Here is a 22530-nt window from a genome sequence, read left to right as displayed (position 1 = left end):
ATACAACAAGCAATACAACTGCTTACTTGTTAGTATATTAACATCACACTTCTTGCTGGAAGACTTTCTTCGCTTTTCTCTTTTCCGGCCGCCATTGTCATTGATTACCATCTTGTTGTTGTTGCCTATCTGAATGTTTGGGGGTACAATGGAGTTTGGGCTGATCTCAATCTGTGTGAAGCCACCGCCAGCTGATAATAAGAGACCAGGGGCTGTATTTTCATAGCTTGTAAGAGAAATCTTAACTTAAAATGTGAAGTGATAATTACAGACCTTCTAGTATTTTTCTAAGCATATAAGCAACAATTTGTGTTTTTAAAGTAGGGATGTCAATGAATATCCGAATGTTGATGTACAATATTAAAATTTAAAAACAGTTTTATTTAGTCACTTCCGGTGAATTTCCGGTAAAAATAAAAGTAGAATTCACAGAGTAATGGCACGATAAACAAAGTTGATTTTGTTGATTTTTTTCAACAGATGTTGACCGAATATCCAAATATTTGTTCGGAAGGATGACGGAATATTCTAATACCAAAAACGGTTTTCGTTGACATCCCTATTTTAAAGGTACTTGTTATCAAAGATCACTGATGTAAAAAGTGTGTACATAACCCAAATACTTTCCATTGCGGAGCTTTATGGGCTCAAAAACAACAAGTACCATGTTTATGACTGATCACCAGTGGTGTTGCTGCTCCAACAATAGTGGCCCCAGTATGGTCCCTTTCTGATGTCTGAAACATTCACAATAAAATTATGTTGGCAGGAAGAAAATCTCTTAAGAGCATTAAACTGTACACACTTAGCATGGTTAAACACTTAAACAATACAAATCAGTTTTGTTCCCTTTGATGTTGACTGATGAACCATGATCCTGATTTTTTACAGATTTATGCAGCTTTTCATTTGTATGTTCTATAAGAAGTTACAAGTATGAAATATTTTTCACTGAAAAGGAAAAAGTAGCACCAACCCCATGTGGTTGAGAGTTTGATCTGCCTGTTGGGTGTTGATCCACAGAAACAGTGCTCTCAAGACGATGCAGGACAGAAGACTGTCCTAGAATTCCAGACTGTCCATTAGGACTGTAGTCTGGCTGTCCTAGATTTCCAGGCTGTCCAATATGACTGTAGTCTGGCTGTCCTAGATTTCCAAGCTCTCCTATAGACATGTAGACCGGCTGTCCTAGAATTCCAGGCTGTCCTCTAGACCTGTAGGCTGACTGTCCTAGATTTGCAGGCTGTATTATTGGCCCTGGAGCAGGTTGACCTAGAATATCAGGCTGTACTACTCTAGCATTTGGCATTGTCTGACCAAGAATTGACATTCCAATGTCGTCTGTGGTGTTCCGTTGAATTGGGTAATCATTTCTCAGCTGTATCAAAAGAAGTAAAATACAAACAATTAATTGATACTATTGGTTAAATTGCATAACACAGTCGGCCGAAACTCAAAATAATTTTTAAACATTTTGAAAACAAGAAAAAAAGGACAATGAAAACCAGAAATGGCGCTGCAGAGGCCGACGCATATCCCCACGCCGCATGTTTGACCTAGGTGCGCCCCAGGGTTGGTAATGGGGCCCTGCATAGTTGAGATTGACCGTATTGTCATAAGAGAAGTTCAGAATCAAGTGGAAGTGAATCGGTGTAAAAATGCAGAAGTTATAGTAAAAGGCAATTTTGGGTGGGTGTGGCCTATGTGGGCGGGGCGCCCCGGGGTTGGTAATGGGGCCATGCATAGTTGAGATTGACTGTATTGAAAAAGAGAGGTTCACTATCAAATTGAAGTGAATCAGTGTAGAAATGAAGAAGTTAATGTAAAATAACCTAAAAAAATGAGTGAAAATCTCTGACCCGGCCCCACCCCAACCCCCATTACTTTTGACCCAGGGGTCAGATCAAAATTCCAAATAGTGCAGGGTCGCACATATGCTCATAGCTATCATGTGTGTAAGTTTCAAGGTTGTAGTGCTAATTGTGTAGGAGGAGATAGTGGCCAGGACGGACAGACAGACAGACAGACAGACAGCGGAGATAACCACAATATCCCCACGCTTTTCAAAAAGGATAACAAATTTAAAATATCAAACAACGAAATTAACCATTCATTTAAGGCAATATTGTTAAGTTTCTTGTTAAGAATTTTTTTTTTTGCGCCTGAGTGCAACATGCCTTGGGCATGGTAGTTTTCTTTATATGGTTTTAGTAAAACCTTGTCAAAACATTAGAAGTCACAATTTTTTTTTGCAACAATCATAAAAAAACTTGCTCAGAACATGTGTTCTTATGATATCTCGGATTAGCTTGAAAATGGTTCCAGTCCGTTGAAAAAATGGCAGATTTCCTTATTAATTTATAGTAAAATCTCGTGAACACTCTAGAGGCCACATTTATTGCCAAATCTTCAATTCTCACACCCTGCAATTGACTAACGAATCGTCTGCGGTTCATCCATCGGCTGCGGTACTGTATACATGTCGGGTAAAAGCGGAGTGTAAGTATTTCCCTATTCTTTATATTTTACGTATTGAATTGAGCAGATTTGCGTGTGTTCTTTGAGAGCCTAAGTAAGAAAGACTTTGTGAACGTTATCCTTACCTTCCTAGCTGCTTACTTTTAAAGAAATCCGTTAGAATGTGGTCATAAATCAAACAAAATTCACCACTGATGCCGATGGATGAACCGCAGACGATGCGTTAGTCGATTGCACGGTGTGAAATCTGTGATTTGGGTGCAGTTGGAAACTGGGTCACTTTTGCAAAAAAAAACAAAATCAATATTTCTAATAAAAGAAAATGCTTGTGATCACTCAAGATGCCACGTTTGTTCCCTAATATTCATGAATCATGACAAAATGTTTGTACCTATGATATTTGAAATAAGGTCATGTTGGGTTAAAAAAACTAGGTTTTAGGTCAAATTTAAAACAAGGGACAATTAAAACAAGGGACAAAATTGTCACAAAACCAGGTTTTCAAAAAAAAAAAAAATTCTGATAAAGGGAGACAACTCAAACTGAACTGATTATTTAAAATTAACCCCTTTTGTTTCAGAATAAACATATTTTTAGTCATGGCGACCTTGACCTTGGAGATATTGATGTAATTCTTTCGTGCGACACACTGTCCAATGATGGTGAACAAATGTGCCAAATGATTTTAAAATCTAACAATGAATGACATAGTTATGGCCCGGACAAGCTCATTTATGGCCATTTTTTACCTTTGAACTCAAAGTGTGACCTTGACCTTGGAGATATCAACTTTATTCTTTCGCATGACACACCGTCTAATGATGGTGAAGAAATGTGCCAAATGATTTTAAAATCTCACAATGAACGACAAAGTTATGGCCTGGACAAGCTTGTTCCGCCAGCCCGCCCATCAGCCCGCCGACATTCGCCAATCTAATAACCAGATTTTTTCTTTGGAAAACCTGGTTAAAAAGCTTGTTACCACTCTACAGGCCATATTTAATGTCAAATCTAAATGAAACTTGTTCAAAACATTGAATGTGTAACATGTGTAACCCATTCATCATGAAACATATCAATATTAAAATTGTGTTGTTACAATTTCAAAGTTAAAACGTAATTTGTTTACAAAAAAGTTGGCTGCCAGGTGTATGTGCAGCTTTAAAGTGAAACAGGTGAACACTACTACTCAGAGCAGTTAAGTTCCTTGTGTTCTCAGGTGAGCACCTTAGGACCTTGGCCCTCTTGTTCTATTTATGTTTTTCTATTTGATTTTAAGTTGCCATCTAATGTCATCATGCTTAGAATTTTTTTCCAAGTTTAATAGAATGCAACCAACTTTTTTGACCAGAGGATCATTTTAACTACACAATCATGTGACAGTGTCACAGACTTTATTATATAACAGTACAAACAACATGAACTGTGTGATGTTTGAAGCATTTGCTAGGATTTTTATCATCATGACATAACTGATGCATATTTGTCCTTATATACGTGTACTCTATGTACCTGCAAAGATCTTTTGTCCAAATTAGACCATACTCCTGGTCTTGTATTTCGTGGTGCTGTAACAGGTGTATTATCCAATACAGGACCCAATCTGCAGTAGAATAACAAAATACGAGCTTAAAGAGTATGTACAGATGATGTAACAGAAATAGAAACATAATCAGTTTCTTAGTTTATTGGCCCTGTTGAGCAAATGAGGGACTATTTTTCAAAGAATGAAACAAATTCACCATAAACAAAATAAAGACAGATATTTATAACTTAACTACGCAATTTCTTGTCAACACATATAAATATTCACTAGTAAAACAAAAAACAATAACCCATATCTGTCTTTTAATTTACCTTTGTGGAACAACATTCTGTTGTGAACGGTCAGGGTCTGGAGAGGCCATTACCCCAAACTGATTAGCAACCACTGTTGGAGTTTGTCGTGTTGAGTCCACATTGTCATCTATATTTGCCTGAGGCTGATTATCTTCTATGGTGAGGTTTGCAATTGCCTCCTCATACACATAGTCAGTGTCCCTCTGTTGGTCATCAATACCATCATAGTAATTCAATGCTGGCATATCAAGTGTAGGATGGGCGTCCACTGAGTGTTCATCTCTATCCACCAGTGTGGCATTGGCATGAACTGTGATTGACCTTGCAGTATCGCACTCAGGGAACATAACAGTCGAAGGGACTTGTGAGTCAAAATGACTGGTACACTCATAATCTTCCCGATAGTGTTCCTGGTTAGAAATAACATTCATGACATAAGCAATTAGAGAATAAAATATGAAATATAACAGTCCTTCCCAAAATTATCATTTATTGCCGGCCATGAGGTCCTATAATCATGCAGCCATTTCCGGCCTAGACTGATTATTTCAGGCCCAAAAAGTAAAAAATGACAACGAAAGACAAAGATGACATTTTTAACAATATTTTAATATTATCAGATTAATAAACAAATCATGCATTTAATCATTCAGAATTGCCAAGATTTCTTTAGCATTTGTCTCTTCATCCTGGATATCTGAATCCTCTACTGAAGACACCTCCTCTGACTAATCTTCTTTCGTTGGATACCCATCAGGCATAGCCTTGGGTGGGCGCTAATAAGTAAATCAACGAAGACCATCTCCCTGTATCATGAGCATATAATTCTTAATCTTTTTGCTAAGCTGTTGTAGGCTAGCATACCTTACTAGTATTATACTAGTCTTAAAGTCAATCCCAATGCTTTTGAGGGAATTATTTGGATGATTTTTTTTTAATTATGGTAGAAAACTTTGTTGGTCCTGAATGAAGGTGTGAGTTTGTTACGTAAAAACCTCATTAAATATTTAATTTTACATAAAACCATCGAATCTTAATAGCCATTTGTCTACAGCTGCTGAAGGGTCATAAGCTGTAACATCTGCAGTGCTGAGTTTGATCATCATGAGAGTTTGGTTTGGCTCCTTCACCAAATTTTAATTGAAACGTTTTAAGATATTAAAAAATAAAACAAGGGACAAAATTGTCACAAAACCAGGTTTTTATTGTGAAAAAAAAATCTGATAAAGGGAGAAAACTCAAACTGAACTTTTGAAATGAACAAACAAAATTAAACCCCTTTGTAAGTTTGTTTTTAAAAAAAATCTATTTTTAGTCGTGGCGACCTTGACATTGGAGATATTGACGTGATTCCTTCGTGCGACACACCGTCCCATGATGGTGAACAAATGTGCCAAATGATTTTAAAATCTCACAATGAATGACATAGTTATGGCCAGGACAAGCTCATTTATGGCCATTTTTGACCTTTGAACTCAAAGTGTGACCTTGACCTTGGAGATATTGACGTAATTATTTCGCGCAACACACCGTCCAATGATGGTGAACAAATGTGCCAAATGATTTTAAAATCTGACAATGAACGACATAGTTATGGCCCGGACAAGCTTGTTCCGCCCGCCCGCCAGCCCGCCAGCCAGCCAGCCAGCCAGCCCGCCTGCAATCGCCAATCTAATAACCAGTTTTTTCCTTCGGAAAACCTGGTTAATGAAAACAAAATCACCAGTTATATATCTGGATAATGTGTAGATATTGTCAGATCGCTTTGAACTCCTGTGTAGGTGTTGACAGATCGCGGGAAGATCACAATGACCTGTTTTAATGCCCTGCTTGCTTACGAATTAATCGGATATAACGGGAACCAAAAGTATATGGTATCGATTCTCTCCCTTTGCAAATCTACTCATATAGTGATGACGTAGTGTGTAATTTGCATTGACGACGCAGCAAAAATCTTAGGATACCGTATATGCACGTACGTCATTCAAGAAATGCAACCAATTAAAAAATGTTTAACATGATTTGAGTATTCATAAATAGCTCGGTTAATTCCCACTTTTACCTTGAAACTTTTCTGGAAATAGCTTATGGAATTCCAAATTTCGCCATAATTTTATTACCGGACACGAGGTCCGGAAATATTAGAATCATTTCATAGAATGATATAAAGTGCTGTGATTACTTTTACAGACTCCAAGTGATGAAGCTACTTTCAACTTCATACCAATATTATCAAAACTTTGAAAATGACTGATTGTTTCATTTCAAGATCATTTAATTAGATAAAAACTTAAGTACACAGTACATTATCTGTTTCAATATATACTAAACTACCTGAAAGAGCGTAACGTCAAAGATACAGCATTCTCCTCGCTACAAAGTTTTCCTTCGACAGTGTATATACACCCACGCTAATTTTCACGCGCTTTTTACCAGGACAATACATGAGCAATAGATGTTGCTAGTGTAAGCGTTTGATAATCAATAAAATGAAAATGGGAAAAATCATTACACGCACCGTATGGCGTGACATTTTACATTGCTGCATAGTTTTCGCTAGCTTTTTGTTGAGGGCAAAGGAAATACATGTGGACGTTTTATTTAAAGCTAGAAAGTGTGTTTTGGATTACAAAATTCGTATTCTCATTTGGGAATTCAACAAAACATTTATATTATATTTATAATAGATTCAATATTTAATTCCAATATTAACTTTTTTTAAACGCTTTATGTGTCGAAACGATGTTTTGATTATGCATGCAAAGCACAATTTCCAGAAGGATTACAACTGGTTAGTGATAACATTGGAAATATAACGGATTCCGTATAATTGAATACTCCGGATAATTGAATATTTGGACGTGACAAGTGGGCTATTCAATTAAGCGAAATCTACTGTATTCTTCATTTCAATGTGGTCTCACATGGACCGTAAGTGGGCCTGGGTGTAGAAATTCAGTCGCCAATGTGAGAAGCAATGTGTGCTCAATTGGTCATTGCTGGCTCAAGTACTACTTCAGGGTACCCCGGAGTACAACTGGGTGCCTTTTAGCGTATTTTCCGTACCAAGAGTGTATTGCAGTATCCTTAAAAGTACCGGGGGTACCTTACAGTTCTACCTGAGCAAATACAAGGACCAACTGAGCGCAACTGTTGGCCATTTATTTTGAAATTCTTCTTACCGGTTCCTCTTCAAATTTTTTACAGATCTGCCTTCTGATCTCCTGGCAGGCTGATAAAACTTTTGGTTCATAGGATTCACAGTACAGTTGGTTCAATTCAGGGTACAGATCTGTAAAAAGGCACATGTACATAATGTGTTTAAATATTTCATGTTCCATGCACCTTCATCTCTAGCATTCCAAGTGGGTCAAGTATTATCAAAAATACGAAGCTCAACTTCATTTATACAATCAAAGAAATAAAAGAGCCTTGAGACATGCTAAAGTTTAACATTTCACATCTCAAATGTGTCCATTATATTAATCTAGAATCACACCATCATAAAAGAGATTGTTTAAGGTAAACAATTCATGCAGTTTGTGGCCATTGAAATAACTTTGGTACAGGAACATTTCTAGATAAATTAATAAAAATTAAGGCAATTGGATTTGCCGTGTGTTTTGAAAAAATCTCAATAAATGCTACAAACTCTGAAATGTTGGTCGCTGCATGGGATTCTGATTCCAGCACTTTGCAATCATAGCACAAATACTTGGAGGTACGTTGTTAGGCAAGTCGCATAAGCCCGGTCGCTGACCATCTTTAACGCACAGCATAACTGCATCTCTGTGCTGCCCATCTGAAAGAGCACATCTGTGTAGTTAAGAGACTTTGATTTTCATTCTTAGTGGAAACAAATATCAAATAAGCCCAACTTTGGCACACTCAGTTGCAACAGTCGACCAATTATGGCAATAGACAAACCCTAATGGTTTTGAATTGGTGGTGGGGGTATACTTGTTACTGATGCCTTTTTCATTTTATTGCTGAAATAGACCATTCATGCACTTCAAACTAAACAAGTTCATTACTTTTTCTGGTAATGTAGATGACACCATTTTAATGATGTTGCTGACATGGTACATTTCTGTTACTCAATATGAAATAGAATATAATAATCATTCAATTTACACATTTTTGATGGATGACATCGTTTCTGTATCACTGTGTTTATTCCCCGAATTCAAATGCAAAACCTTTCCACAACTTAAATATACAATATTCTTGATATTGTTTCACAATCCTTTCGTTTGTAATGGTTGTGTTTAAGTTATACATAGTTTTAAATGGCATGAAAGGATCTTGTAGAAACAATATATATTTGCCTTTATCAGTTCAACCCATGAAATATAAGGAAATCATATTATATCCATAAACAATTTCTAAATAATTTTATATCAATTTATTTTTTAACATTAGTTTGCCAATTTTGCTGTCAAATGTGCAGAACACTTAAGCATGAATCTTTTATTCATTCACTATTATAAGTTCTTTTAATGTGTTTTTTTCTTCATTAATTGACAAGAGCTGTTTTATTATAGGATGATTAAATATTCATATCTCTTAGTCAGAAAAAGAAATGTATATTTAAATTCATTAATATATTTAAATATTTCAGTAGAACCTCTTACCAAATGCATTTTGGCTTGACAAGATTTCCCACGTGGTAATAGCAAAGGCGTAAACATCTTGTTCTGTGGATGGTTTCAGATTGATATCTTTAAGTACCTCCGGGGCAACATGAGTGAAGGTACCTCGTCTTGTACTTGTACTTTCAAATTCTAAGGTAACAGTTTGAGTTTTCAAGTGTGACAGGCCAAAATCACAAAGCTGAAAAAAATACGCACACCAAATTGTAATACATGTGTGCCTTTTTGACTGGCAGCTATGTCATCAATATATATGTTATTGTTCACATATAATTTAATATTGCATGACCCTGTGACATTAAAATTTGCTCTCTAGCAATCTCAAAACATGATGTGTTTTTTTCATGTTACAAGCCCCATGTGACCTTGACCTTTGCCTTTGACTTGTTGACCTCAAAATTGATAGGTCAAGTCACCACCTTACAAGGATTATACTAGGTAAAAGCGTTCTTTAAGTATCTTGCAAAAAGTATATACCCTTTGGCAACAGGTGAAGATGTTGTCAAATATGCCTGAATTAAATAGACTTAAGTTGCTGTGGTGTAGTGTGGATATGGCGTCCACCTAGCAACCAGGAGGTGACAGGCTTGATCTCCCACAAAGACACCAAGTACTGCTTCAAGTACCAGGAATGGACTCAAGAGCATTTAAAATAAACCTTAGGCTTTCTATGCAATCAAGCTAAAAAAAAATAAGTTATAAAAAAATAGACCTTTGAGCTGGGTACCCAGACTTTGCACAAGACACATCTTCGCAAAATGTTTACCATTTCTGCCAAGTTATTTTAAAGTTGGTTTAATAACAATTAGATTACAGTCCAGACCAGCTACATAACTGATATGACCATATTTAAATTCTTATTGTGCCCTTGGCGTTTAAGCTGTGGACACAGATGTTGGAGTTTAAAGTGACACACCATCTCTAAAAAGCAATCAATCTAATTGCGCAATATAATTTTTTTAGAAAATCTTATAAATCAACATTTTGAAAAGAGCCCGTAAATCAAAATATACTTGCCTTCCCATCAAAGTAATTGTTGATTAGCACATTTTCTGCTTTCAAATCTAAGTGCTTCACAGGTGGAACCTTTGAATGCAACCAATTCATAGCAGAGCACATCTGACAAACTAGTCGCATCTTCAACGGCAGTGCCACTGAAAATTTAAGCACAAAAATATACATCACATGGAATCGTTGTAAATGATATACTAACATATGAAGAGAAAGAGTAGAGCAACTGGTAGTATATTTTTTTACATTTAGTTAGAATTTTAACAATGCAATCCAAAAGATAGCCTCACACAATGTTTCTTTTAACCTTTAAGTGGTGACTTTCACTTCCACATGGCTTGAACTGCCTTGAAAATTTGGCTCAAGAAATTTCTATATGGCTACAAGTTTTTCTTTATAATCACCCATCAAATATCCAAAATAATAAGGAATCGGACAAAACGAGGTAAATTTTGCTATAGACAAGTTTGAACCAGACAATATTTCTTGAACATATAGGCTCAAACTTTTACCTTCAATTGTGACCATGACTGTGAGACTGAATGCCTTCTGCACATACATGTTATATTAATGACCTTACATATTAGTCAAGTTTCCTGAAAATTCCCTTGATAGTGCTTGTAAGAATTGTGCCTGTTTTCTTTCTGCTTCTATTAAGACTAAGACTAAGCTAAAAACTACTTGTGGTATTGGGGCTTGGGCATGGATGTATGTGTCTTGTTCTGGGCTTAATTCAGGAGCGTAAAGTGTCCTCCCAGATTAGCCTGTGCAGTTAACACAGGCTAATCAGGGATGACATTTTCCGCTTTAATGGTATTTTTAGTTTCAAGGAAGTCCCTCCTTACCGAAAATCAAGTTTAGGCAGAAAGTGTCGTCCCTGATTAGCCTGTGCGGACTGCACAGGCTAATCTGGGACGACACTTTACGCACATGAATTAAGCCCAGTTTTCACAGAACAAGACACATTTTAAAAACAAAGTACCTTGATAATCCTGTAAGAATTCTGCAGCATTTCCAAAATGCATGTATTCAAGGATGATGGCGTTCATGCCGTTTTCAAACACTGCCCCATAGATGTTTATAATATACTCATGAGCACTTGCTTCAATTAGTCTCCGAGCTTCTTTTTTTAGGTCTCGCAAATCTCTGTAGAAAATGCAAATAATAGTTAAAGTTCACTGAATTTAAACAAAAACCCTAATCTGATTTACCAGTATTAACTTCACCATATGTTAGGACTAAACAAAGTGATTGCCATAATTTATACACTGAGTACTTAACATGCTTAATGAACAAATATTGTAAGTCTATATGATATAACTTGCCTCATTGAACATTGTCGTCCCTCTGGTGCAAGGAACTTAATTGCCACATCTCTCCCTTTGTAGGTACCTTTATGCACAATGCCAAATCCACCGCTTCCAAGCCCTCTACCTTGTTTAATGTCAGCTTTGCATAAAAGGTATGCATTGTCCAGTCTGTCTGCTTGATTTACACATTCCTTGACACTACATTTGGCATCCATGATGATGGTTCAACTATGACTGTAGCTTTAAGGCATTCCTAAAAAGACATATACATGTATATTTTAATTCAAAGCATTACTAGACAAGAGATGTGTTCGTCAGAAATACAATGCCTCCTATTGCGCCGCTTTGATTTTTTTTTTGACCTTTGACCTTGAAGGATGACCTTGACCTTGAACTTCCACCACTCAAAATGTGAAGCTTCATGAGAACGCCGCTTTGATTTATTTATATATTTTTTTACCTTTGACCTTGAAGGATGACCTTGACCTTGAACTTCCACAACTCAAAATGTGCAGCTTCATGAGACACACATGCATGCCAAATATCAAGTTGCTTTCTTCAAACTTGAAAAATTTATGGCCTATGTTAAAGTTTTCAGATGGACAGACGCCGTATATTTGACATTTGACCTTGAAGGATGACCTTGACCTTCACCTTTCACCACTCAAAATGTTCAGCTCCATGAGATACACATGCATGCTAAATATCAAGTTGCTATCTTCAATAGTGCAAAAGTTATGGTCAATGTTAAAGTTTTTGGACGGACGGACAGACGCCATATATTCGACATTTGACCTTGAAGGATGACATTGACCTTCACCTTTCACCACTCAAAATGTGCAGCTCCGTGAGATGCACATGCATGCCAAATATCAAGTTGCTTTCTTCAATATTGAAAAAAAATTGGCCTATGTTAAAGTTTTTAGACGGACAGACGCCATATATTTGACATTTGACCTTGAAGGATGACCTTGACCTTCACCTTTCACCACTCAAAATGTGCAGCTCCATGAGATGCACATGCATGCCAAATATCAAGTTGCTATCTTCAATATTGAAAAAGTTATGGCCATTAAAGTTTTCGGACAGACGGACAGACTGACATACACTCATACTGACATACTGACAGACAGTTCAACTGCTATATGCCACCCTACCAGGGGCATAAAAAGCTAAATAGAAGATAACAACCACCTACATATTATCACCATTTTGGCCATAAAAACCTCTATCTGAGAATGGTGCCTTATTTCTGCCCTAAATTTTGTCAAGGAAAAAAGTATTATTGAATAAAAACAAGAGCGCCATGATGGCCCTGTATCGCTCTACTGTTTTTTATGCGAAAAAAAACGTGCAATGCGCATGGGTTGAAATGTACTCAAGCATGTGACTTTCTCTTTCTATCCCTTGTCCCACTGGGCGATTAAAGTTGGAAGGGTGAGCATTTTTATACATGGAAAAAGTTACTACCATGTTAACTAAACAGACTAAAAAGCCCGGGAATTGTTGCACAGGTCCTTTGCTTATAACGTAGGTACATTTATTTCTCCAAAAGATATTGTCGTTCTTTCTATTTCACATATTTTTAGATGCTGAAGATCAAATCTACGCATTTGATTTGAAACAGATTCACAAGACCCATATGAATCAAAATGCCTTAAGCCTTTACCAAACGACACATTTTGGACTTTCCCAATTTGAAAGAGGTTACAGACGACAATTAAATTGTAATGGAACCTGAAGGAAATGATCAGGTAGGGTAGAAATAATTGTGATAAAAGGAGAAATTGTTCATCTTGAGCAATTTCTCCTTTTATTACCATTATTGATAAAGTTGTCAGCTACAAACCTGTAAATCCTGTTAGTGTTTGGTAAAGGGTTAATAATCTCTGGTTCCTTCTTAAGAGCCTTTAACACATTTATAACAAATACAATAGTAGCATCTTTCTTTGTAAAGAATCATCTCAAAATATAACAAGGGCTGTTTGTAAAACTTGCATGCCCCCCATATGGGCTGTCAGTTGTAGTGGCAGCCATTGTGTGAATACGTTTTTTGGCACTGTGACCTTGACTTTTGACCTAGTGACATAAAAATCAATAGGGGTCATCTGCAAGTCATGATCAATGTACCTATGAAGTTTCATGATCCTAGGCGTATAAGCTTTCTTGAGTTATCATCCCGAAACCATCTCACTGTGTAAAGTCACCGTGACCTTGACCTTTGACCTAGTGACCTGAACATCAATAGGGGTCATCTGTGAGTCATGATCAATGTACCTATTAAGTTTCATGATCCTAGGCGTAAGCCTTCTTGAGTTATCATCCGGAAACCATTTTTCTAAGCTGAGTCACCGTGACCTTGACCTTTGACCTAGTGACCTGAAAATCAAAAGGGGTCATCTGCAAGTCATGATAAATGTACCTATGAAGTGTCATGATCCTAGGCATAAGCGTTCTTGAGTTATCATCCAGAAACCATTTTACTATTTCGGGTCACCATGACCTTGACCTTTGACCTAGTGACCTAATAATCATTAGGGGTCACAGGTTTTTTTTTGGCCAGATTTTATAGCCAAAATTCGGCTATGTTCCCAATCCCAAAAAGTATACTTTTTCCCAAAATGTGGCAAAAAATTCCCAATTTTTAGAAAGAAGTCTAATGTGTATTTTATCTCAATTTTAATTCAATTACATCTAACAAAGTATTTTATGATTTTGTTCTTTTAATTTGAATGATTATAAAGAGTTATATCAAACTTAGTATTTCCCTAATCAGTGGACTTTTCGTGTGGAAAAAAAGGCTAATGAATTTATTTTCCCAATTTCATGAAAATGCCGATAAAATTCCCAATTCCAAAGCCATGGGCTATCTTCCCAAAAAGTGGAAAAAAAAATTGGGTCATCTGCGAGTCATTATCAATGTACCTATGAAGTTTCATGATCCTAGGCATAAGCGTTTTTGAGTTATCATTCGGAAACCATTTTACTATTTCGGGTCACCGTGACCTTGACCTTTGACCTAGTGACCTGAAAATCAATAGGGGGTCATCTGCGAGTCATGAACAAATTTGGTATCACTTCATACCAAATTTAGTAGCCCAAGGCTCTATAATTATGAACAAGAAGATTTTTAAACTTTGCACAAAATAGGCCTTATTTAAGCATATGTTCATTTTTGTGACCAGCAGGGCAGGGTCAAATTTGTCCCAAGGGGCATAACTTGAACAAACTAAGTAGAGACCTATTAGATGTCACTACATATCGAATTTGGTAGAAATAGGCCCAATAGTTATGGACTAGAAGATTTTTAAAGTTTGCACAAAATGGGCCCAATATAAGCATATGTTCAATTTTGTGACCCCTGGGGAACGGTCAAATTTGATCCCAGGGGCTTAATTTGAACAAACTTGGTAGAGGACTATTAGATGTCATTACATACCAAATTTAGTAGCCCTATGCCATACTGTTATGGACAAGAATATTTTTAAAGTTTGCACAAAACAGGCCTTATATAAGCAAATTTTCAATTTTTCGACCCCCAGGGCAGGGTAAAATTTGACCCCAGGGGCATAATTTGAAGAAACTTGGTCCAGGACTATAAGATGTCACTACATACTAAATTTGGTAGCCCTAGGCCCAATGCTCATGGACGATAAGATTTTTAAAGTTTTCATAAAATAGGCCTTATATAAGCATATTGTCAATTTTTTTACCCCCCCCCAGGGCAGGGTCAAATTTGACCCCAGGGGCATAATTTGAAGAAACTTGGTAGAGGACTATAAGATGTCACTACATACCGAATTTGGTAGCCTTAGGCCCAATGGTTATGGACAAGAAGATTTCTAAAGTTTTCACAAAATAGGCCTTATATGCAAATTTTCAATTTTGTGATCCCCGGGGCAGAGTCAAATTTGACCACAGGGGCATAACTTGAAGAAACTTGGTAGAGGACTATAAGATGTCACTACATACAAAATTTGGTAGCCCTAGGCCCAATGGTTATGGAAAAAAAGATTTTTAAAGTTTTCACAAAATAGGCCTTATATAAGCAAATTTTCCATTTTTTGACCCCCCGTGGCAGGGTCAAATTTGACCCCAGGGGCATAATTTGAAGAAAATTGGTCGAGGACTATAAGATGTCACTACATACCAAATTTGGTAGCCATAGGCCCAATGGTTATGGACGAGAAGATTTTTAAAGTTTTCACAAAATAGGCCTTATATAAGCAAATTTTCAATTTTTGACCCCCAGTGGCAGGGTCAAATTTGACCCCAGGAGCATAATTTGAACAAATTTGGAAAGGGTTCAACCAAGGAACATTCCTGAGAAATTTCATCAGAATTGGACCAGTAGTTTAGGAGAAGAAGATGTTTAAAGAAAAAGTTAACGCACGGACTCACGCACGATGGACACAGGACCATGACATAAGCCCCGCTGGCCTCTGGCCAGTGGAGCTAAAAAGCTTAATTTCTCAAGAAATATTTAACCTGACTTGTGTTTTTTTTATTAATGAGGTGTTCACAATTGTTTCAATCTTTTTTAAACATTCTGCTTAAAGGGGCCTTTTCACAGATTTTGGCATTTTTTTTAACTTATTCATTAAATGCTTTATATTGATAAATGTAAACATTGGATCATAAAAGCTCCAGTAAAAAATCAAGAAAAAAAATAAAAAAAGGAAAAGAACATTGCCCGGAGCAGGTTTCGAACCAGTGACCCCTGGAGTCCTGCCAGAGTCCTGAAGTAAAAACGCTTTAGCCTACTGAGCTATTCCGCCGAGTACACAATAGTAACGTATTTTATACCTTATATAAGCAATCTTCGAAGTTTCACAAAATTTAACGACAAAAACAGAACTCTCCAAATTATTCAATCGTTTCGCGTTGCAACGCTTTATAATTTTTAGGTTTTAAAATCGTCAAAAGATGCATATAATGGCTATATTAGAGCATGGTTAATGTTCAGTATTACTGTTTCCTCACAAATATCATAACTAATACGAAAACTTACGAATCTGAAACAACTTTTTTCAATTTTGTCAATTTACCAAAGCGTGAAAAGATCCCTTTAAACCTGTACATTACAGACGCTCACTAATACTGATTAAAAATTTGTCATACCGGTAATTGATGAATTACCAAATTTATTATTTTAACCCTATTTATAGTGATTTTAACCCTATTTATAGTGAAACCAATATTATTTGTCCAGCAATATTTTGGCAATTGGGAAAAGTAATCTTACCGATTAGAAAAAATTAGTGCGAGAAACCCTGAACTTTGAAAAAAATTGAAGAAGATGTTTAAAGAAAAAGTTAACGCACGGACTCACGCACGATGGACACAGGACCATGACATAAGCCCCGCTGGCCTCTGGCCAGTGGAGCTAAAAAGCTTAATTTCTCAAGAAATATTTAACCTGACTTGTGTTTTTTTTATTAATGAGGTGTTCACAATTGTTTCAATCTTTTTTAAACATTCTGCTTAAACCTGTACATTACAGACGCTCACTAATACTGATTAAAAATTTGTCATACCGGTAATTGATGAATTACCAAATTTATTATTTTAACCCTATTTATAGTGAAACCAATATTATTTGTCCAGCAATATTTTGGCAATTGGGAAAAGTAATCTTACCGATTAGAAAAAATTAGTGCGAGAAACCCTGAACTTTGAAAAAATTTGTATTGTGAAATTTTTAGTTGGGAATTATGAGTCTTTTGAATTGCTTGATGTAATTTACACAAACAGATGCAAATATTAATTCTGTTTCAGTGCTCATTTAATTTGTTCACTTGCAGAAAATGCACTTTTGGAACAGAATGGAAGAAATTTCCCTTCCTTTTGAGAATTTTTCAGATAGCAATTGGGAGTTTTTCCTAAATTTAGAGTATTTACTTTATAAAGAAGGAAAAATGCTGTTGTCCGACACTGTAATTTTCATAGTTGCAGAGATTTTCATGGGTCCACTCAAGCATGTTTAATGTTAACCGGTACATGAATTTCTGTATTTCTACATACCAATAATTGACGAATCACTATTGGTTTAAACCCTGACCTCTCAGGTCAATCTATGACCATCACTGTTAACATTACACAAATGATTTTGAAAAAAAATCTCCAACAAATAATTAGGTAAAAATGTAACACTAGTAATCAATTCAATGGCTTAACACAGTGTCAATTGAAATCTGTTGCTCAGTTAATGATAACATATATAACATGTTTGCAAACACATTTACAGTCTATATAAAATAACTAATTTTAGGGAGTAATCGATAGGTTTGAAACTTTCAGGAAAATACAAAAAATGTTATTTATGTTGCACTATGTAATTTTCTACAAATTTTATCTCAATATTCACTCATTTTGTATTCAATAAATGTTTTTGTTGAATCGCCTTAGTGTAGTGGATATGCTGTTTAGCGATTGGGAGGTCACAGGTTCTATCCCCACTGTGGGAGCATTCTTTAGATCTCCCGAAAAAGACATTAAGTACTGAATCTACCCAGTGCCCAAGACTCTTTGTAACAACATTAGTCAAAGAGCATCGATGCTCCAGAGGAGCACTGTACTTAATGGTTGATTACAATCGACCACGGATATATTTTGAAATCGAAACAATGTCATGAGAAGTACCCATGAAAATAGTTGTACATTTTACTTAAAGGATAGAAGGCTCAATAATGAGTTTGACCAATTTTGTAACAACCCCTTTACCTTTAAAAAACCTGGTATGTCAATGAAGATATAAATTTTTCTTAAAATAAATCATCTCATTTAATAAGGGATGGTAACGAATATCTGGATATTCGAATACTGGTCAAGTATCTGAATAGTAAATGAGGATCAGAATACCTGATTGAACAATATTCCCCCCTCTTGTTAAACACACTATGTTCCTTATCATATATTTTTTGTTAAATCAAATTATACGTCGTTATCATTATCACCTTGGTGATAATATCATTATCACCTTGGTGATAATGGCTTAGTGGCCTACTTGCCCACTTGTGAATCTGTGTTTTATTTTATGGTCATTTTTTCCTGATAATGGATACCAATTGGCTACTTGGCTGTAATGAATGGTTGCAAACGTGTGAAAACGTTTGCTCTGTCCAATCAAATTATTTAATTTGGTAAATCAATATTTATCTGTTATATAGATGACCAAGTACTTCGAGAGATCCAACACTGCAAAGCACCTGGTGATGATTGAATTGATAATCCCTTGGGAAACAAGGTGTGAAGAAGCCTATGACAGGAAGAAAACCATGTACTCTGATCTCGTGGACCCATGCAGACAACAAGGATGGAGAACCTGGCTGTTCCCTGTTGAAATAGGAGCAAGGGGGTTCCCAGCCAATTCACTATTGAAGATGCTGGACAGCATGGGGCTCAATGGCCATGACAGAAGGACTGCTGTGGGCAGACTAGAGCGATCAGCTGAAAGGGCGTCCACTTGGCTATAGTCTCGAAGAGATGAGAGGAGCTGGAAGCCAGTAACCAACACGTAGTGGACTGATCATCACTGCGGATCCACCACACGGAGAGTGTACACTTGTTGATGGATGGATCCTGGCTGATGATGTTGGTGACAGATGCAGTGACACCACTGTATTACACACATGCAAAAGTGTGAAAACGTTTGCTCTGTCCAATCAAATTATTTAATTTGGTAAATCAATATTTATCTGTTATAAAACACAGTATAAATAAAGTTTTATATTTCATTACTGTTGTATTGACAATCAATATGTTTATGGTGTATTTCATGATTAATGGTGATACATTTATTACCTAGTGTATTGTTCACTGTTGTGATCATTTGTATGAACAAAACACGTAGGTCAGCTTTAAGTTAATAGAAATTAAATTACAATGTATGTATCAACTGTATATAGAATGTAGATATTATAGCTTAGTACAGTCTGCTTCAGTTTAATGATGTTTTTTTTAAATAAAATTACGTTACATATCCTATGACTTCTATATTTTTCTTACAAATAAAATAACTTCCTTTAAGAAATCATGTAAAAAAATAAGAGTTTTTACATGTAGATAAAAAACGTATTCACATTGTTTTGATGTTGGTAGTAGGTTTTTTTAGTTTAGTCATGAAAGTATAGGGATATCTGCATATATTCGAATACTAAATTACTAGATCTACTTTTAATTGATCGAAACAAGTTTTGGAACTGGCATTTAAAGTGAAACTTTATCTTTGTAACTGAGTCAGAGTTAGATGCAATAATCTAGGCTATGGACACTCCGAATCGATACCATCCGTACGTATGTACTTAAAGAAGCTAAAAGTATTCAGGAAGAGCTGAACTAATGACTTAGTTAGTCCATAGGCATAGTCAGGGCTTTATTGCAACTAAGTCAGGGGCACAGGGCTCAGACACGCGAGTCTTACTTTTAGTTATAGCACAAGTCAAAAGTACATTTTACAAGCTGACATTGAATAAGTCTTTCATTTACTGAAATGTTATGTCAAATACTTACATTACACTAACGATCAGATTCAATGGTTTTGTTTTACTTTTGAAGTGAAGACGTAAATTTGACAAAAAATCCTAATTTTAGTGAAGTTTGGAATTCCCAATTCTATAAATAGACAACATTCTCATAGAGGTATAGTACCAGAAAGGCCGTTTACCAAAAAGGCCGCATAAGTGAACCAAAAAGGCGTCATGGTATAGCTACCAAAAAGGCCATTCAATATTTTTTATTAACATTGAATAGTTTTGCTGAATATAATTATCATATCTATTAAATAGTCATAACTGTTTTATTAGTCTGCTTTATTTTTAAAGCCGTTGATTTTATAATCAAAGTCGACAAAATTATCGCGAATAATCGCATACAGTATGAATTGTTCGTTAGTCACAATATTTTTCCTTGAGTAATTGATGCTTCAGTTTTTTAATTAAAAGCCGTTAATTTTGTAATCAAAGTCGGCATAATTATCGCCAATTAGCACATAGGAAATATCCGTTTAAGAAAATTACATTTTTCTCTGAACTTTCTGTTTGCATCTAAAAGTGTAACAAACGAGTAATGAAGGTAGTGTAAACTTTCGTGGCGGCCAAATATATATAAGATCCAGACTAATTGAGAAATATATAACCCGTTTATGTGTCAAAGTTGTCTATAGTAGTTGCTTTTTTATTCATTATATTGGAAAGTAGCTCTATACCGGACTTTATTTGGCGTTTGAAATATAGTGTTTTTAAATAGTGTAAACTACAGTATACGTATTTCCACGGAGTGTATATTGATGTAATCTAGAGTCCGTGGTATTTCTTCACGAGTGTTAATTTATTGTGTGAGTGTTGTAGTATGGCCTCCTATCGTATAACATAGTAAATATCGTCAAAAAAGTAACACACACAATATATAGTGTACAACGTTATTCTTCATTACTCTGCAAAACAATAAAATAAATAAAATAAAATATATACGCATATGATTTAGTGACTGCTAAAAGACAAATATTTAATATATTAATTGTTTTCCTCTTAAACTATTTTTTGCAATGTTTAAAGAAGGATTCTCTACCGGTAAATACTGTGTAAAATGCACGCATGATTTGGTCTCAAGTATATACTTTCAACTTTTAATGCGTACGATTATGTTTAATCTAAAATAATATAACACCTTTTCCGAATATACGTTCTCATTTCAGCTCCACATGTGTTCGACCAAGTTTTCACCGTGCGTGTGCCACTTGGAGAGACGTCGGGGACAGTAGCATATGCCTTGCTGCCATCCAAGGACCAAACTTCGTATGAGGAGTGCATGACAGCTGTACTGGATGCGTGTCTAACTAGGGACATCCGTCCAACTCCGTCCAAGGTCGTGTGCGACTTCGAGGTGGCCATCCATAATGCTGTTCGTCAGGTTATGGCGAACGATATCCAGATACAGGTAAGCTTCATTAAGATGCATTAAAAATAATTAAGTAAACACGTAAATGTATATACCAGAAAAAAAACTAACGACATAAAAGCAATGTAATTTTTACAATGATCAAACAGATTTTACGTAACGATTGCACATATTTGTAAATGTGTTTTTCAGGGCTGCTTCTACCACCTTACGCAGAGTACATGGCGTCGTATACAGGGGGACGGCCTGCAGGTCCTATACAGAGAGGATGAAGAAATAAGACAGTTCTGCGGACGACTCGACGGTCTGGCGTTGCTGCCGACGGATAAGGTGCTAGAAGGCATGGCCATCTTAAAGGACACGGCCCCTTCAACGTTTTTCTTCAAGTCGGCTAAATTATTGCCTTTGCCTTGCCTATTAATTTACTTTTTTATATGTCAATTTACGTTTTTTTCCATGGGTCAGTACTATCTTTATACTGTGAATTAATTCCGATGTAACTTTTCCTCCATAAGTACCGAGTTGCACGTCTATATTTAGTTGCAACACATTGCCAATATTAACACGCACGCGTTTCCTGTGTGGATCTCGACTATGTTTCGCGCTCTTATTAAAACACGACTTTTACAAGGCATTCATGTATAGTGAGTGGTGCAGATGCGTACCAAGGGCATTAAACAGTATTATCATATGCCTCTAGACAATTTGTGTTATTCAGTTCGATAAATGGTAATATACTTGCAATGAAATTAAATTGTTACCGGATAAAATGTGTACTGTTACGTATTGTTTTCACTACGTAACTAATAACTAATATGACACCGGGGGGGCAGTTCTCCGCCCCTACAGATTTGATGGGGGGGGGGCAGATATCCGCCTACTAAATTCTGACAGGGGGGCAGTTCTCCGCCCCTACCGATTTGATGGGGGGGCACCTCTCCGCCACCTTTAAAATAAGGGGGCAGTTCTCCGGGGGGCAGTTCTCCGGGGGGGCGCTTTTCATGTACAAACAAAGTCGTTAATCAGACCGGGTATCCAAGTGTCAAGAGTCATTCACAGTTTGCGTCATCTGTTTTGATAACGGATTAGTATAAAGCCCACGTATAGTGTAAAATGACACCTGGCACCTTTTGATAATTACTTGCGCATTTTAAAACGTTTAACGATATAAAACTAGCTACATTACATTCGGAAGAATTAAACCGAAAGAAATAAACATGCTTTATTCTATGTGATATTATAGACAAAATATCACTGATTGTCTATATAATTACGCATTTCATTAGCATTAAAAATATATTTTGCAAAGTTTATTATGTCTTTTTATTAGCCGACTGCATTAG

The 22530-nt window shown here is 36.1% G+C and overlaps 3 protein-coding genes across 5 annotated transcripts in view; 1 reads left to right on the top strand and 2 right to left on the bottom strand.

Annotated features, from left to right (window-relative positions):
• Window positions 1–19930, bottom strand: part of LOC127845761 (receptor-interacting serine/threonine-protein kinase 1-like) — a 26491-nt gene extending 6561 nt beyond the window's left edge. Inside the window, exons 1-13 of one of the 3 annotated variants that reach the window (XM_052376887.1) lie at window positions 19802–19911; window positions 18574–18908; window positions 11306–11543; window positions 10963–11126; window positions 9987–10123; window positions 8952–9150; window positions 7970–8119; window positions 7500–7609; window positions 4336–4727; window positions 3991–4081; window positions 977–1378; window positions 665–737; window positions 27–191 (exon numbers count right to left, since the gene is read on the bottom strand). In XM_052376887.1, coding sequence (XP_052232847.1) covers window positions 27–191; window positions 665–737; window positions 977–1378; window positions 3991–4081; window positions 4336–4727; window positions 7500–7609; window positions 7970–8119; window positions 8952–9150; window positions 9987–10123; window positions 10963–11126; window positions 11306–11505 — 2083 coding nt within the window. In that variant the 5' untranslated portion in view covers window positions 11506–11543; window positions 18574–18908; window positions 19802–19911. Of the gene's footprint in view, window positions 1–26; window positions 192–664; window positions 738–976; window positions 1379–3990; window positions 4082–4335; window positions 4728–7499; window positions 7610–7969; window positions 8120–8951; window positions 9151–9986; window positions 10124–10962; window positions 11127–11305; window positions 11544–13567; window positions 13670–18573; window positions 18909–19801 lie in introns of all 3 variants that reach the window. The other 2 variants (XM_052376886.1, XM_052376885.1) reach the window with 2 other exon arrangements.
• The window catches only part of LOC127845763 (lysophosphatidylcholine acyltransferase 2-like), a 103795-nt gene continuing 86088 nt past the window's right edge, over window positions 4824–22530 (bottom strand). The window contains exon 14 of the transcript XR_008033381.1: window positions 4824–6017. The gene's annotated coding sequence lies outside the window, so the exon portion shown is untranslated. The remainder of the gene's footprint in view (window positions 6018–22530) is intronic.
• LOC127846300 (uncharacterized) lies at window positions 18460–22530 on the top strand. Its single transcript, XM_052377468.1, has 4 exons — window positions 18460–18721; window positions 20985–21226; window positions 21380–21573; window positions 22518–22530. Exons 1-4 carry the CDS (start codon window positions 18460–18462, stop codon window positions 22528–22530), a joined length of 711 nt encoding a protein of 236 aa, XP_052233428.1.

This window comes from Dreissena polymorpha, chromosome 9 (assembly GCF_020536995.1).
Source record: "Dreissena polymorpha isolate Duluth1 chromosome 9, UMN_Dpol_1.0, whole genome shotgun sequence".
Lineage (NCBI taxonomy): Eukaryota > Metazoa > Mollusca > Bivalvia > Myida > Dreissenidae > Dreissena > Dreissena polymorpha.
This window is presented reverse-complemented; position numbering and strand designations above follow the sequence as displayed.

Bases quoted from the DNA above. Each gene is read 5' to 3' on its own strand.
- LOC127846300 (XM_052377468.1), top strand. From the start codon at position 18,460: ATGACCAAGTACTTCGAGAGATCCAACACTGCAAAGCACCTGGTGATG. The intron at 18,722-20,984 runs GCAGACTAGAGC...TTCTCATTTCAG, and splicing joins TGACAGAAGGACTGCTGTGG to CTCCACATGTGTTCGACCAA. The intron at 21,227-21,379 runs GTAAGCTTCATT...TGTGTTTTTCAG, and splicing joins CGAACGATATCCAGATACAG to GGCTGCTTCTACCACCTTAC.